We start from the raw sequence: 16,371 nt of genomic DNA, 5'->3' as shown, positions 1-16,371 counted from the left end.
CGTCATATCTTGAGTAACTCTTTTTGACAGGATGAAACAGTTCACAGAGCTGTTCAGGAGCTGCGCATGCGCTGCTAATAGCGCCGCGCTCGCGCGTTGCTGTGGGAGGAACTTCATTGAACGAGAAATTAGTCTTTTACTGTCTATAGTCAGTGGATTACGTAAACGAGAACGATTCGTTCACCTAAAAGATTTGCAAACGAACCCTCATAGTACAATTACCTATAGCCTATATTGATAAGGTTACGATACGAAAGTCTTAGTAGCAACGTAACTTCCGTGATGTCCTCGATGCGCTGGGCGGGTCGGGGCGGGTCAAGAAATTTTACTTTATTTGCGGGGCGAGCCAAATAATTTCATTAAAGCTGGACCCACGGGTTGAAAAAAAACCCGACCCACACATCACTAGTGTTCAGTGTGTGGGTCAAAATTAATGGTTTTTAGACTAGTGCTTCAATTTCTAGTGAATGCAATCACTAACAATATCTATACAAAGAAAAAGCAATTTTACACAATAGACAAAATAATTGTAAGGTTGTAAAAACATGAAATAATTTCACTGAGTGATTCAGTGAGATTTTGCAAACAATTGTGTCTTATTTATGTATTTTCAGCGAAGCAGAATTATGAGCATTTCTATTATTAATTGTACTAATTACTGTCACTGACAGATATTGGATGAACACATAATGATTATTGCAGGGTTTCCATGGCGAAACAACACCAAAATGCTGCAAGAAAAGGCACAAAAATTTGAGAAAAAAATAAAAATACAGCCTCACTTCATGTTTCGGGTATTCTTGGTTAAATGTATCAATATAATGCAGGCAAATAAAAATCTATTTTATTGAGATTTAAAGATCACCTGATTCAATATTTCTGAAAGTTACTCAGAATTGGTACTACTGAGTTCACAGATTTCACCATGACTTAATAAATCAGAATGAAAAATTTGTTAAAACTTTGAAATGTTAGTGAAATTTTGAACTGTTGGTGGCTCGAGTTTGACAGCTAAATATATCTTCCAGAAGAAAGAGCTCAGAGAAATGATTTTTAAGAGATTTTCAAAACGGGAAGTCATTTGTAAGCAGCATCTAGCTCTTTCAAAAGAAGATCATCAGATTAGAGTCTAACTGATTATTTATTACAGGATCTGCTCAAGTCCACTCTGATCCTGTTCTTCTAGATCTGTGTTACCTGCAGGAACTGGATGTGATCCTGTGTGTGTGAAAGCTGCTCCAGCTCAGTGTCTCTCCTCCTCAGATCATTGATCTCCTGCTCCAGTTTCTCCAGTTGTTCTTCAGCTCGACTCACTGCAGTCTTTTCCTGATCTCTGATCAGTCGTATCAGCTCAGAGCGGCTTCTCTCAATGGAGCGGATGAGCTCAGTAAAGATCCTCTCACTGTCCTCCACTGCTGTCTGTGCAGAGCGCTGTTAGGACACACAGTGATTCAGCTTCAGTGAGTCTGAACTGAGACGGAGACAAACTTCTCTTCTTCTCCAGACTCACCTTATGAGACTCCACAGTCTCTCTCAGCTGCTGGAGATCTTTCTCTCTCTGCTGGATTCTCTGCTGGAGCGTCTTCTGTGTCTCCTTCAGCTGCTTCTGCAGGACAAACAGATGATAGTCAATCTCACAGAAAACTACTGGCACTAAATCATCATCTGAACAGATGAATACAGTAATCGTAGAACTGATAACTAAAGGCTGTAGATTCAAACTCTAGAACTGATGACCGTTACAATCATTGTACATGAATTCACATGAATAGTAAGGTCTGTGTCACACTACAAGTGTAGTATTATAAATGTGAAATTAATTCAGATGTAGAGCTTTAAATTAAAAATGTTTGTGTGTAATTAAGCAACAACAGATTCTTGTCGTGGTTTTTATGTTCATCCATCGTACACAGCACACAAATACATTTCTGATCAGTGCGACAGAAAACCTCAAGAAGCTTCTCATGTTTCTGGCAGATCATCTCCTGCAGTCGTCCAGTGGCTTCGGTCAAATTGTGTCTCTTTCCTCTAAAGAAACTCTCATGTTGCTCGAGGTGATTCAGACAGTAAGAGTTCAGACACATCAGACAGGACTTGACGGCTTTGTATTTTCTTCCAGTACAGACGTCACACTGCACATCTCCAGCTCCAGCGTCACAGTCAGCAGAGAGTCTGGTCTTCTTCAGTTTCTCCACCAGTTCAGCCAGCATGGTGTTTCTAGCTAAAGCAGGTCTTGGACAGAAGGTCTGTCTGCACTGAGGACAGCTGTAGACTCTCTTCTGTTCCTCCGTATTCCAGCGGTCTGTAATACAGATCTTACAGTAACTGTGTCCACACTGGATGGTCACTGGATCCTTCAGGAGATCCAGACACACTGGACACGAAAGCTCATCCTGAGAAAATCTGGCTTCTGCCATTTTACTGCTTAAATACAGAGACACAAACACAAGACAGCTCAACTGCGCTTCAGTTTCTATTCCCCTGAAATCATGTGATTCCTGTTTCCTGGTTCTGAGTCACGTGTGTAAAAGAGGCGTGTCTGTGAGTCTGTACAGCATGAAATGTCTACTAGATGTCAGTTTCAGCAAACACACAAAGAATCCAAGTAACAGAGAAACAGAACAACAACCTTTAAAAACTGCAGTGCTGCATCTTAATTATTACACTTGCACTGCACTCATTTACAGTTCCTTCAAGATCACACTGTTGAATCTGTTTTCTAAAAGGAATATGGGTTCAATCTTCAGCTGGCAGTCAGGAGCTGATACTGATGAGTCACATGAGCTGATGGAATGGCTGGCTTCAGTGGAGCGTAAAGGAGAGGAAGACCGGGTGAGGAAGCAGATTCAGAGATGGACAGGACTGGTGTGATGAAGAACACTTTGTGCTGGCTGGGACTGGTGACATCATAGACTCTGAGCAGAGCGAGATCAGTGATAATAAAAACACAAAGGAGGATGATTCATGGGTGGGCTGGTTGGGAAGCATTTCTCAATCAATTAGACATTTTTGCTCATCTAGTTCCACTGAAATCTCTACTAGTATATGGATGATTTGGCTGGCACACACCTGATCAACCAGGATCTTTGGCTCCTCTTCTGGGACTGATGTGGTTTGCTAGCTCTAGCTGCTTAGCATGCATTGACTCAGGCTTGATTTCTGTGGTGGGAATGAACTGGGTCTCTCTATAACACCAGACAAAGGAACTGAACCAAAATGACAGTACAAATTTGAAAGCGGGTAATGATGTAATTGAGGGGTAATACACATCATCACTCAGCAAAACTCACACACACTGATCTTACTGTCTATATGAGGATTTAATACAAACATTTATTCTGACAATGTTGTTTCATTGACAGAAGTTCAGCTGCAGTATTACTGTCATGAAGAGCAAAGAAGAGACTCTATATTTTCTCACTGTTACAGATTTAGAATGCAGCTCAAAACGTTAGAATCTCTTGTCAATCTATTCTGATTCATCCACATACTGTCACGGTTGGTAAACCGTGATCTCGGTTTTTGCACTTTGTGTGTGGAGTTTGTGTTTCGTGTCAGCACTGATTGTTTCATGTGGGCGTCTCCGCTAATTGTTCATCAGCACCAGCTGCCACTCATTACCTCTCCCTATATATTGCCCTGTCTAGAGTCTTGTGTTTGTCAGTGCGTTGTTAGTTATTCTGTGTCTCATGTTCTGCCTTCCTTGTGTTTGTTTCTCATCGTTGGATTGTCCTGTCTCCCCAGAACCCCTTCCACTCACCTCATCACTGGATTACACCACTTACCTTCACGGCTCTTTCCCCCACAGTTCCTGTGTCACACTCTCCTCCTGCCAGCTCACCATCGCACCCTGGATCATCTGAGAACCTGCCTCTTCCTTCACTGTGCATCCCCCTCCCCGTCAAGAATCACCAGTTCCCCTGTCTTCATGTTCATTGTTTGTTTGCCTTCATTAAATACTGTTTAACTCGCACTTGCTTCCTTCCCTTCCTTTTACAAATCGTTACACACAGTTTCACTGATGATCCTAGATCGACACAAAACCCAGGATAGAGTGGCTGAGTGAATGTGGTCTGGACTGTGTGGATGAGGCTCATTGTGTCAGAGACGCTGTAGAATGACTCAGTGTTGTCTTCAGTGTTTACCCATGTTTAGTGTCTATGAATTCATCTTCTGATGATCTAAACAAGAATGTATATTATATGTTGATACCTATGCAACATATTAGTGTTCTAAGAATCTTTACTAGTTTGTGTATCAACTTCTGATCCAGTTACATATGCAAATTACAAGGCTTTCACACAAAGGGATGTATAACTCACCAGTATTTCCAAACTCAGGCTTGGAATTTCAGTCTTTCTCATTGGACAAGCCCTTCCTAAGAGGCGTGAACCATCTTAGACTTTATAAAGGCGAACATGCAGTTCTGCCTACTCTTTTTGATCTCTATTCCTTTCTTCTGCTAAGAGTATGTGATCTAGAACTCTCTTGGACCCCTAAGTCTGAGCCAGACCTCGTGCCTTGACTTTCCATTCACCAAAGACCTTAGGATCTCAGCTGATGTCTCTCTTAGTCCTATTCACTTTCCACTGGGAAGAAACTCCCAGTCACCATCGAGTCAGGGCACCTTTGTAATTCATCACTCTTCAAAACCAGAAGAACGTGATCTCGACTCCTACACCATCGAACCTCCAAACCATCAAGACTTTGCATCCAGACGCTCATTCCAGGCCAAGGATGATGTAATCACACTAATAGCGTAAGTGTTTGTGGGCAGGTCAGAATGTTTGTATGCACTTTTTTGGATAACAACTTTGCAGATTGTTTTATTTTAAGAATATCTACATTCTAAATTGCAAAAGAGATATTTTTCAAAAAAATCCATGACCTGCTCTTTAATACTTTACTAGTATTTACACATTAGAACATATAAAATATTGGTTTGTAAAACTGCTTTGATCTCCTCATGAAGCCAAAATGTAGGAACTCTCATAAAACAGATGTCATGCAATGAGAACATTCTCGTTCACTATTCCTGGCTGGTGGAATGATCTTACCAGCCCTGTCCGGAATGATGAATCCCTGACAATTTTCAAGCAACAGCTAAAAACTAATCTCTTTCGAAGCAACTTGACTTCATCATTACAAATGAAAAAAAAAAAGAAAAAGAAAAAGGTCTTTCTCTTTATTTATTCCTTCTCTTTCTAGCTTGTATTTCTTTGTACAATGTCTAAAACTTTAGCAGATGGACAACTTTGATAGTGATGAGGACCAGCATTTGTTCTCCTTTATACCAAGAGACCAGATTACTAATCCACATTCACACACCTTTTACATCATCTTACTCAATTTCCTTTCATTGAAGGAAAAGTAAAGTATAATTAATGTAATTTGTTTTAAAAGGTTTTATTAACTATAAAACTTGTGCAGTTAAGCTAATTCAGAAAGAAAACACTGTTGTCAGTTGACAGTAATGTCACCTCAACAAATAAACATCTTAATTACATTCTCTGTAAATTTGCAAAAAATCTAATTGACAGAAGTCCTAATTTATATTACAGACCATTCTCAAAACAACATAAGAGGACAGTGAAAAGGGGCTTTATAATAAATAAATGAATAAATAAATAGTTATTCCAAATGGTACCATCAAATAAACGGGTAACTGCAGGATGTTTTAAATCAAATTTAAGAGCTTTACAGACCTTTTAAGACCTGCACTTCACATTTCAGCCTTTAAACTATTTCTAAGAAAATGGAAGAGTCAAAAGTATCAATTATGATTATATTAATTTAAAAAATTAGGCTATTATCAGACAATTATTCTATTAAAATAGATAAATATATCTTAGTGTCTTATTTTTTTTTATATATATATATATTTTATATTTTTATAAACGTGCAGTGCTCAAGTTTAATCAGTGAAATCGTAACCTTTTCAAGTTTAATCTGCAAACTAATCTCTATTGCAATTTTAGTTTTTATATCCCCAAATTTAAGAGCTCTAATAATTAAGACTTTATGTATCATTTTAGAGTTTACATGTTCTTAAATTTAAGAGCATCTCTAACATAGTTCAGTGCAAACATTTCTGTCATGCATTTGGCAAAAAGCTTTTATTTGATTTAAAGGTAATTTTGATAGTAATAATAATAATGACTGATGAGACACTGCATTAAAAACTAAACGACTGATTCTAATCAACACAAACAGAGATTATGCAAAGCAGAGAAACACATAATCACTGAGAAGCACTCACACACACACACACACACACACACACACACTGATTTTACTGTCAACATTTTACAGGATTTTACAAACATTTATTCTGACATGCTATTTCAGTGATAGAAAGTTCAGCTGCATTATTAATGTCATGAAGAGAAGAGACATCACTGTTACTGATGTATAATGCAGCTCAAAGCATTATGGGTAGAAACTCTCGTCAATCTTTTCTGATTCATCAACACAGTTTCACTGATGCTCCAGAACCGAGAGCAAACCCAGGATAGAGCGGCTGAGTGAATGTGGTCTGGACTGTGTGGATGAGGCTCATTGTGTCAGAGACGCTGTAGAAGGACAGAATTCCTGCTCTGTGATCCACAAACACTCCTATTCTACTGCTGATGGACTCTACAGGGAGATCAGTCTTTATGTTATTGTGAATGAATGAGTAACTGGAGGAATAGCAGATCAAACTCCAGGACTGATCATTATATCCAAATAAACACTCATAACCCTGTCCCTTCCTGCTGATGCTCTTATATGACACTGATATTAACACACCTAGTTTACCTCCTCTCCACTCCAGCTCCCAGTAACAGCGTCCACACACACTCTCTCTACACATCTAAAATCTGTCTGGATGATCAGGATAAGACTGGGCTGTGCGAGTGTTAATAATCACTCTGTTGTTCTCAGACAGACGGAGGTGTTTATTCACTGTGTTCAGATCCAGAGTGAGCTGATGGGAATCTGATGGAGATAAAACACATCAGAATCAGGAATTATGAATCAGTTTGATCTTTTCATGTAGCTGAACTCTTCGTGTTCAGTGTATCGTCAGTGTCTCAGTACAGATATCTGTGCAAACCATAATTTACATCATCAATTATAAAACTCTCCTTTCTCCTTCTACAGGAAGAACATGAACACATTCAGTGAGTTTTCAGCTTGTTTTCTTACTGACTTACATTATAGGAAGATCTTCCTGGTTCTGGGAACAATGTTGGTGATCGTGACTGTGGAAATCAACAGACATGAACAGTGTGATTCTCAAGTCAAGATAAAAAATATCCTGCAATTATTCCTAACACATTTCTTATATGATGGTCTCCGTGATATGAGATGATGATGGACTGGTTTCTGAGAGCGGATGAATCTCCAGGACTTTACCTCTGTCTGAGATCTTCTTCAGCTCCTCTTTGCAGAAATCCTCCAGTTTGTCTCTCAGCTGATGGACAGATTCTCTCAGGTCATTAAAAGAGATGAGAGAACTGAAGAGATCGTCATTTATATCTGTAGATTCAGGAGGAGCTGAGAGAGACTGGAAACTCTACAGAAAACAGAAATCAAAACTCATCATGGTAAGATTGAGCAGATTTGCTCAGGAAAAGCAGATCTTAGACTGACCATTATTTAAAGCAGGTATAGACACTGAAACTTCACAAAGACCCTTATATTTTAGTGAAGGTTGGTGATGCTACTGGTTTTCGGCAGCTAAATATATCTTCCAGAAGAGCTCAGATAAATTATTTCAAGAGCTGAAAGCCATTTGTAAGTGGTGCCTCTTTCAAAAGAAGATGATCTTATGAGACTCTGATGATTATAAAATAAGACACTCATGAACTGTTTCTCTGTGAGTCTCTGTCACAGCAGGATCTGCTCAAGTCCACTATGATCCTGTTTTTCTAGATCTGTGTTACCTGCAGGAACTGGATGTGATCCTGTGTGTGTGAAAGCTGCTCCAGCTCAGCGTCTCTCCTCCTCAGATCATTGATCTCCTGCTCCAGTTTCTCCAGTCGTTCTTCAGCTCGACTCACTGCAGTCTTTTCCTGATCTCTGATCAGTCGTATCAGCTCAGAGCGGCTTCTCTCAATGGAGCGGATGAGCTCAGTAAAGATCTTCTCACTGTCCTCCACTGCTGTCTGTGCAGAGCGCTGTTAGGACACACAGTGATTCAGCTTCAGTGAGTCTGAACTGAGACGGAGACAAACTTCTCTTCTTCTCCAGACTCACCTTATGAGACTCCACAGTCTCTCTCAGCTGCTGGAGATCTTTCTCTCTCTGCTGGATTCTCTGCTGGAGCGTCTTCTGTGTCTCCTTCAGCTGAATCTGCAGGACAAACAGATGATCGTCAATCTCACAGAAAACTACTGCCACTAAATCATCATCTGAACAGATGAATACAGGAAACGTAGGGTGAGGCAGTTTAAAGGTCACTTATCTCAACTGATAACAAAAGGCTGTAGGATCAAACTCCAGAAGTGATGACCAGTTACAATCATGTCACATTAATTATCATTAAGCATAAGATGTGTTGAGCATTATTTCATCAGTGTCTAGTGTTAAATACCTGTTTCTGTGTCCTCTGTGCTGCAGCGGATAAAGTGTCGTGGTTTTTGTGTTCATCCATCGTACACATCAAACAAATAAATTTCTGATCAGTGCGACAGAAAACCTCAAGAAGCTTCTCATGTTTCTGGCAGATCATCTCCTGCAGTCGTCCAGTGGCTTCAGTCAAACTGTGTCTCTTTCCTCTAAAGAAACTCTCATGTTGCTCGAGGTGATTCTGACAGTAAGAGTTCAGACACATCAGATAGGACTTGACGGCTTTGTATTTTCTTCCAGTACAGACGTCACACTCCACATCTCCAGCTCCAGCGTAACAGTCAGCAGAGAGTCTGGTCTTCTTCAGTTTCTCCACCAGTTCAGCCAGCATGGTGTTTCTAGCTAAAGCAGGTCTTGGACTGAAGGTCAGTCTGCACTGAGGACAGCTGTAAACTCTCGTCTGATCCTCCTGATCCCAGCAGTCTGTAATACAGATCTTACAGTAACTGTGTCCACACTGGATGCTCACTGGATCCTTCAGGAGATCCAGACACACTGAACACATGAACTCATCCTGAGAAAATCTGGCTTCTGCCATTTTACTGCATGAATAAAGAGACACAAACACACGACAGGTCAGCTGCACTTCAGTTTCTATTTCCCTGAAATCATGTGATTCCTGTTTCCTGGTTCTGTGTGAGTCACGTGTGTAAAACAGGCGTGTCTGTCAGTCTGTAGATTATGACATGTCTAATAGATGTCAGTCTCAGAAAAACACACAAAGAAAGTAACAGAAAAGCAGAACAACAACATTAACAACTGCAGTAATGTTGCATCCTAATTACTACACTCTAACTGCATGACTGATTTACAGTTTCTTCATGATCACACTGTTAAATCTGTTTTCTAAAAAGAACATGGGTTCAGTCTACAGCTGGCTGGCAGGAGCTGATACTGATGAGTCACATGACCTGCCACCATCCAATGATAGGCAGTGCTGGATAAATAACTAACAAATTGTAGTGTGTAACTGATTACAAATTACATGATTAAAACTCTAGTTAGTAACGTAGTTTAGGTTACTCATTTTAGATAATGTAGTCAGACTACTCTTTAAATTACGTTTAGATGATTCTTTATCAATCTTAATATAAACTTGGAATTAAATGTACCATATTAATTAATGTAAAAAAGCAAAGAGAATTGTCATGATCCGGTCACTGCACTTCGACATACCATGATCCAGCAGCCCGGTATCCTCTCGTTACTGAGATGTCTGTTCCCACTTCAAGGTCAGCGTGACAACTATCCAGCTCTATCATTGACCCAGTGGACCAGCTACTGCACCTTCGGCAATGAGATTTGTCTATTGAGGATTGAAGTTCATCAGTTTTGTGAGTTGTGCCTTTTGATGAGATCATGTTAAAAGACATTTTCCATTATGGAATTAATGAACCAACAAAATCATTGTTGCCTGAGGGAAAATTTATCTGTAGTTTAAGAGACATTATGGACTATGCTGACTTATGAGCTCAGTCAAATCACTACCGATCTTCCAGAAATTCATCAACAGATCATCCAGAGCTTCATCATGCCACAACAGATCTTCCAGAGTCTCGTCACATCTCAGCTGAACTTCCAGAGCCTCATCACATCCTGTCTGTTGCACCCAGCAATGTTCTCTCAGCCTGTTGTGTTGCTGTCAAGGACACTGGTACTGCTGTGGAACCTCCAGAGGTGGTGGCAACTGCTGCAGAACCTTCGCAGGTGTCAGTAGTATCCATCCATGAACTCATTGCCTGTCCTGTTACAGCCACAGAGGCCCCTCAGGAACTCACTGCTAGTCCTGTCATGGCCAGGGAGCCCATCCATGAACTCTTGTTGATTCCTGTCATGGCTATGGAGGCCATGTGTTAACTTTCTACTTGCCTTATCATGGCCACAGAGGCCACCATTAATCTGTTTATGTTATCTGTTCCAGTCCTCTGCTCCACCCTGGTGGGCTTCTGTCTCGTCTGCTCAGCTGTGGTTGTCCTCTGCTCCACTCTGGTGGGCTTCTGTCTCATCTGCTCGGCTGTGGCTGTCCTCTGCTCTGCCCTGGTGGGTTCCAGTTCTGCCTGCCCTGGCCTGGTGGGCTCCAGTTCTGCCTTCCCTGGCCTGGCGGGCTCCAGTTTCACCCGCTCCACCCTGGTAGCCTCCAGTTCCACCCGTTCTCCCTGCCGGGGTCCAGTTCTGCCTGCTTTGCCCTGGTGGATGCCTGTTCCATTGACTCTGGTCTGGTGTACAACTCCACACCTGTTTTGCTGACTCTGCCCTGGTCCCCGGCCATTCCACTTACACACGGACCTGGCCCTCCATCCTTCCCCCTGTTCTGCCTCTGCTCCACCACCCTCATAGATTGTTTAGAGCATCTGGAAGCCCCTCTGGGTGGGGGGGGGGGTCGTGTACAGACTTTTACACGACACAGTACACCCTGGTCTACATTTCCCACAAACCCCTGCCTAGGAACTCATTATTGAACCACACCTGTTTCCTATCAGTGACACTATACATTTTGCACTCATCCATACTCTTATTGCGAAGTCTTGTTTAGTTCTGTCTGGCATTTCCAAGCATTTTCCCTGTGTTTGTTCTTTCTGTGTCTGACTTTAGATTGTATACACCACCTGTGATACTCTGCCGCCTGCCCCGACCTCTGCCTGGTATTGTTATTGTTTCTGGATATCCCTTGACACACTAAATGCTGTTACCTGAATTCTGCCTGTCTGACCATTCTTATTAAACATACTGCATATGGATCCGAACGTCTCTAACTCCATGCAACAAGAAGAATATATTAAATTAATATAATCAACATTATGAAACCTATTAAACATAATACTACACTAGGAATTGCCACTTTCCATATATTGGGGAATATATGTAAACATATATGGTGCTCATTTAGTCCCATTTATATGGGAATAAATATTATCAATGTATGAACACAATTAAAGGTACATATTTATTTGAATATATTTTCATATATGGAATTATATATTTTTTAATATATGAATATTGGCTACACATATAATTTAACATATATACAATATAATGTCTCACATATATGAGAACGCATATGCAGATATGATCAAATTTATTGTGTCAGTGAAAGTGACGTGAAAAGTATGGTGATCTATACTTGGAATTAGTGCTCCATATTTAAGCACACACACACACACACACACACACACACACACTAACGCACATTGTGAACACAGCCAACTTTATACAAATGTGCTATTAGAATATTTCTTTTAAACAAAAAATAGGAAAGTATGCTTTTAGTTTACTTTTTATGTACTTCTAAGAAATGGGCTTTATGTACTCCTCAGAAATATATTTAAAATTAAATTTAAGTATACTTGACTTATACTTACAAAAATTCTAAATATATTTGAGCTATACTTGTTCTCCTAGAATCTGTGTTTTCATTGCTATATAGTAGAGGGCGCTAGTACACATCTTGTGTACAGAACCCCCCCAACCCCCCCCCCCCCCCCCCCCCCAAAAAAAACACAAGTGGAGAAGAAGAAACAACAGCTACTAACACATGTAACATGATCATCAGATATAAATAGCATCAAAACTATAATGTTATGGAATAAAACATTGACCGAAGAATGCATGATACAGAAAAAAAGAGTGCATGATGCTAGAATAAAATGTTTGTTTGCAAACAGATATCCTGTTCTTTTTTTTTTTTTATGTTTTGTATGTTCAGATATTCATACAACAAAATATATACACATTAAAAACTAAATAGTGACATAGTAGTATAATTAAAGGATGATGATAAGTTCACTTAAAGAAAACTTATGAGTATACTTGCAGTATAAAACTACTAAACTAGTAGTTCACTGAGAGTATACTTCAAAGTGTACAAAGTATTTAATTAGTAAACTATCAGTATACTTATGAGTTCACTTTTAGTATAATTGCAGTACAAACTGCAAACATAGAGGTATTTATTCAATACAGTGGCTAAATTAACGAAAAATATGTCTGACTTTAGGTTGTATACACCACCTGTGATACTCTGCCGCCTGCCCCGACCTCTGCCTGGTATTGTTATTGTTTCTGGATATCCCTTGACACACTTGATGCTGTTATATGAATTCTGCCTGTCTGACCATTCTTATTAAACATACTGCATATGGATCCGAACGTCTCTGACTCCATGCAACAAGAATAATATATTAAATTAATATAATCAACATTATGAATCATATTAAACATAATACTATTTGCAGTGTTGGGCAAGCTACTTGGAAAATGTAGTGAGCTAAGCTACCAGTTACTCTACAGTAAATGAAGCTTCACTACACTGAAGCTACCCCCCTGGGAAATGTAGCAAGGTAAGCTACATAAACAGTAGCTTGCTACATCTAAGCTACTTTTAAAATTACATTTTTATGTTGAACACGTTTTATTACAAGTCAATTCTATCTCAGTGCTTACAACTATCAGTCAAACACATAGGCAGGTGTAATTGTTTAGTTTAATAGTTTTTTGTGTTCCTTATCAATTTGGCAACAAAAACAATCAAAATACATGTAATTAACAATGTGCGCACAAGTAAGTGTATGCACCTGTTGCATGGGCATGCTTAATATACTGTAGGACTTTGCAGAACAAAATGCAAGACCTCCAAACATACTAATATGCTTTTAATATCCAAATCCGTTAAAGGATTTTTAGGCTGCATTAATTAGGTAAACCGGAACTGGGAACACTTCCCATAACACCCTATGTACCCGGATCCAGTACGTATCCAGACCAGATGGTGGATCAGCTCCTAGAAAGGACCTCTACATCCCTGAAAGACAGTGGAGACCAGGACAACTAGAGCCCCAGATACAGATCCCCTGTAAAGACCTTGTCTCAGATGACCACCAGGACAAGACCACAGGAAACAGATGATTCTTCTGCACAATCTGACTTTGCTGCAGCCTGGAATTGAACTACTGGTTTCGTCTGGTCAGAGGAGAACTGGCCCCCAACTGAGCCTGGTTTCTCCCAAGGTTTTTTTCTCCATTCTGTCACTGATGGATTTTTGGTTCCTTGCCGCCGCTTGCTTAGTTGGGGTCACTTCATCGACAGCGATATCGTTGATTTGATAGAAAATCCCGAATCAATTTGGGGTCCAAGATGTCTCTGGCAGGAACACATCCTCCGGCCATAGCCTTCCCAGTTCACAAGATACTGAAGAGATCCTCGCACCAGACAGGAATCCAGTATACGGTGGACTGTGTGAGCTAGTTGGCCTCCAATGATGCTTGGAGGAGGGGTAGGTTTACCTGCCAGAGCAAAAGGTGAAGACAAAACAGGTTTTAGAAGGCAAACATGAAATGTGGTATTAATCTTTAAGGACTTATGTAAGTATAATCGGTAGGTAACAGGGTTAACTTTCCTTGCAGTGTTGAAAGGTCCAATGAATCGCTGTGAGAGTTTGTGGGACTCTACTCATAAGGGAAGGTTCTTTGTGGAGAGCCAAACTATTTGTCCAAGATGCAGAGTGGGGGCAGACTCTAAAGAGACCTCTGAGAGACTCTAAAAAGCTTGTGCTGAGCCTTCTTCCAGGTCAAACGACAACGTCAGATGAACTGTTGAGCAGAGGGAACTCCAACTTCAACTTCTTGGTCAGGTAACAGTGGAGGGGCATAACCAAATTGACATTCAAATGGGGAAACATGAAGGATGACCTAGAAGATGGGTTGTTGGCAGCCATGCATCTCAAAAGTAGTTTACAGATCCTGGTTCAACCTCTCCCTTTGGCCAATGGAATCAGGATGGAATCCAGAAGATAAATTCACACTAGCCCCCAAAAGTTGACAGAATGCCCTCCAGAAACGAGAGCTGAACTGAGGGCCTCGATCAGAAACAATGTCCTTTGGGATGCCAAAAACTCTGAAAACATGGTTAATGATCAACTCCGCAGTCTCTTTAGCAGTTGGCAATTTAGGCAAAGGAATGAATCTGCCAGCTTTGAGGTATAGAGAGAGGATGGAGCAACCCTCTAGGTGAACGATGGGAGACCTTCCCCTGATTGCATGTGGGATAGGTGATATCAAAGATCTTGGTATCCTCCTTGATGGTCGGCCACCAAAAATGCCTATGGAGGAATTCAAGGGTGCGAGTGGTACCTGCATGGCAGGTCAGGAGTGACCCCACTGAAGAACCTGTGAGCGATCAGCTTTAGGGACAAACAAGTGGCATTGCGCAAGTCAAATCTGGTAAATATGGAAGCTCCCTGCAATAACTCAAAGGCTGTAGCCATAAGAGGCAATTAATAACTATTTCGGATGGTGATTTTGTTGAGGCCTCTGTAATCTATGCACAGCCGAAGACCCCCATCCTTTTTTCCAGTCGATCCACATCTCCAGCCGGAGATGTGGATCGACGAATAATCCCTGCTGTGAGGGCCTCTTCAATGTAGTTGTCAGAGGGGTAGCGAGTGATTCTGAGGGGATCTGGAGACTCTTAGCAAGAGAGAGGTCCATAAAGTTCCCGGCTGCACATGAGTCCACCAAGGCATTGAGTTGATGCTTATGATTTTCCCAAGTGAGTGTGATGGGGAGAAACAATCCCTAATTGGAAGGTGGGGCAATATGATTAATTCCGTTACAGTCCTTCCTTGCCTGTATAGGACAGAGCGTTTCCCGAGAGCTCTGGGTAGGCAGAACGGAAATGTCCAGGCATAGAGAAAACAAACGTTTAGATGCTTCTTGACCACTGATGGGATGATCAAAGACACATTTGAATTCCTCCTCAAATTCAGAATAACCTGAACAGAAAGGGCTCTGGGCATTCCAAATAGCTGTTGACCAGGAGAGGTTCTTGCCAGAAAGGAGTGTGATGACATATGCAAACTTGGTCCTATCTGAAAGGAAGGATGAGGTCTGTAGCTCAAATGTGAGGGAACACAGATTGAGGAATCCACAGCAAGCACTGGGGTCTCCAGAGAACTGTTGTTGTGGAGGTAGGTGGGGTTCTACAAGGGGAGCTGACGTTTGAGGACCTAGAAGTGGAACAGAATCTGCAGTTAAGGCCGTAGCTTGAGTAGAGGGCAGACGATCAAAGATTTGACGGACAGAGGTCATGACATCAGACAGTAATTGAGAATGCTTAACCATCATGAATGTGAACCATCACAACATCATGAAGCACTGCTTCATGACGTTGAACTGAGGCCTCATGCTGAGCCACAGTAGTGAGTAGCTCTTGTGTGCTGGGCATCTCTGGGTTCCTGTTGGCTTGGTTTTTCTGTCAAAGCCAGGAATAGTCTTCGACATGAGTCACCACCAGCTCTGCATATTTTGTATGTATTTTTTTTTAACATATCTAATTCAGATAATCAGCTTGTTAGAAGTAAGCTCTTTGCATGAACTATTTTCTGATTGACATGGTCCCTACACAGTGTTCATTGCTCCCTAATCCCTGAGCAGGAGAAATCTGTTGAAGTTTACTTCACTTTGGAACATTCACTGATTTGCACTTATTTCTAGTGGTGTTCTCTTTTATGAAGCCAAAAAAAGTAGTTTCACTTTCACAAGGAAACACACAGCATCTCCACGACAGAGCACCATTGGCAACAGCGAAAGTTAAAGTTACACCTTCTTTCTTTGCCTGAACATTTGAGTGGCGTTATGCAAATCTTCCCATATCATGACATAGACATAGAAGCGTGTTAGAATGAGCCATTTTAGGGGGGTATGATTGACTATTAACTTTGATAAAGAATTTCTGTTTGGATTTAAGACTTTAGTCTTTGCAACT

General features: G+C 40.8%; 1 protein-coding gene across 10 annotated transcripts in view; it reads right to left on the bottom strand.

The window, feature by feature from the left end:
• The window catches only part of LOC128012978 (tripartite motif-containing protein 16), a 59,989-nt gene that overhangs the window by 34,494 nt on the left and 9,124 nt on the right, over positions 1 to 16,371 (bottom strand). For 2 of the 10 annotated variants that reach the window (XM_052595629.1, XM_052595626.1), the window contains exon 2: positions 1,511 to 1,606. The exons of 1 other annotated variant lie outside the window; for it this stretch is intronic. In XM_052595629.1, the coding sequence (XP_052451589.1) occupies positions 1,511 to 1,606 (96 nt within the window). Of the gene's footprint in view, positions 1 to 1,197; positions 1,432 to 1,510; positions 1,607 to 2,244; positions 2,501 to 8,241; positions 8,332 to 8,683; positions 9,230 to 16,371 lie in introns of those variants that run through there. 7 more of the 10 variants (XM_052595636.1, XM_052595635.1, XM_052595625.1 and 4 more) reach the window with 7 other exon arrangements.

The sequence above is a fragment of the Carassius gibelio genome, chromosome B24 (genome assembly GCF_023724105.1).
Source record: "Carassius gibelio isolate Cgi1373 ecotype wild population from Czech Republic chromosome B24, carGib1.2-hapl.c, whole genome shotgun sequence".
Lineage (NCBI taxonomy): Eukaryota > Metazoa > Chordata > Actinopteri > Cypriniformes > Cyprinidae > Carassius > Carassius gibelio.
Note: the sequence above shows the minus strand (reverse complement) of the source record. Positions and strands in the feature narration are given on the sequence as shown.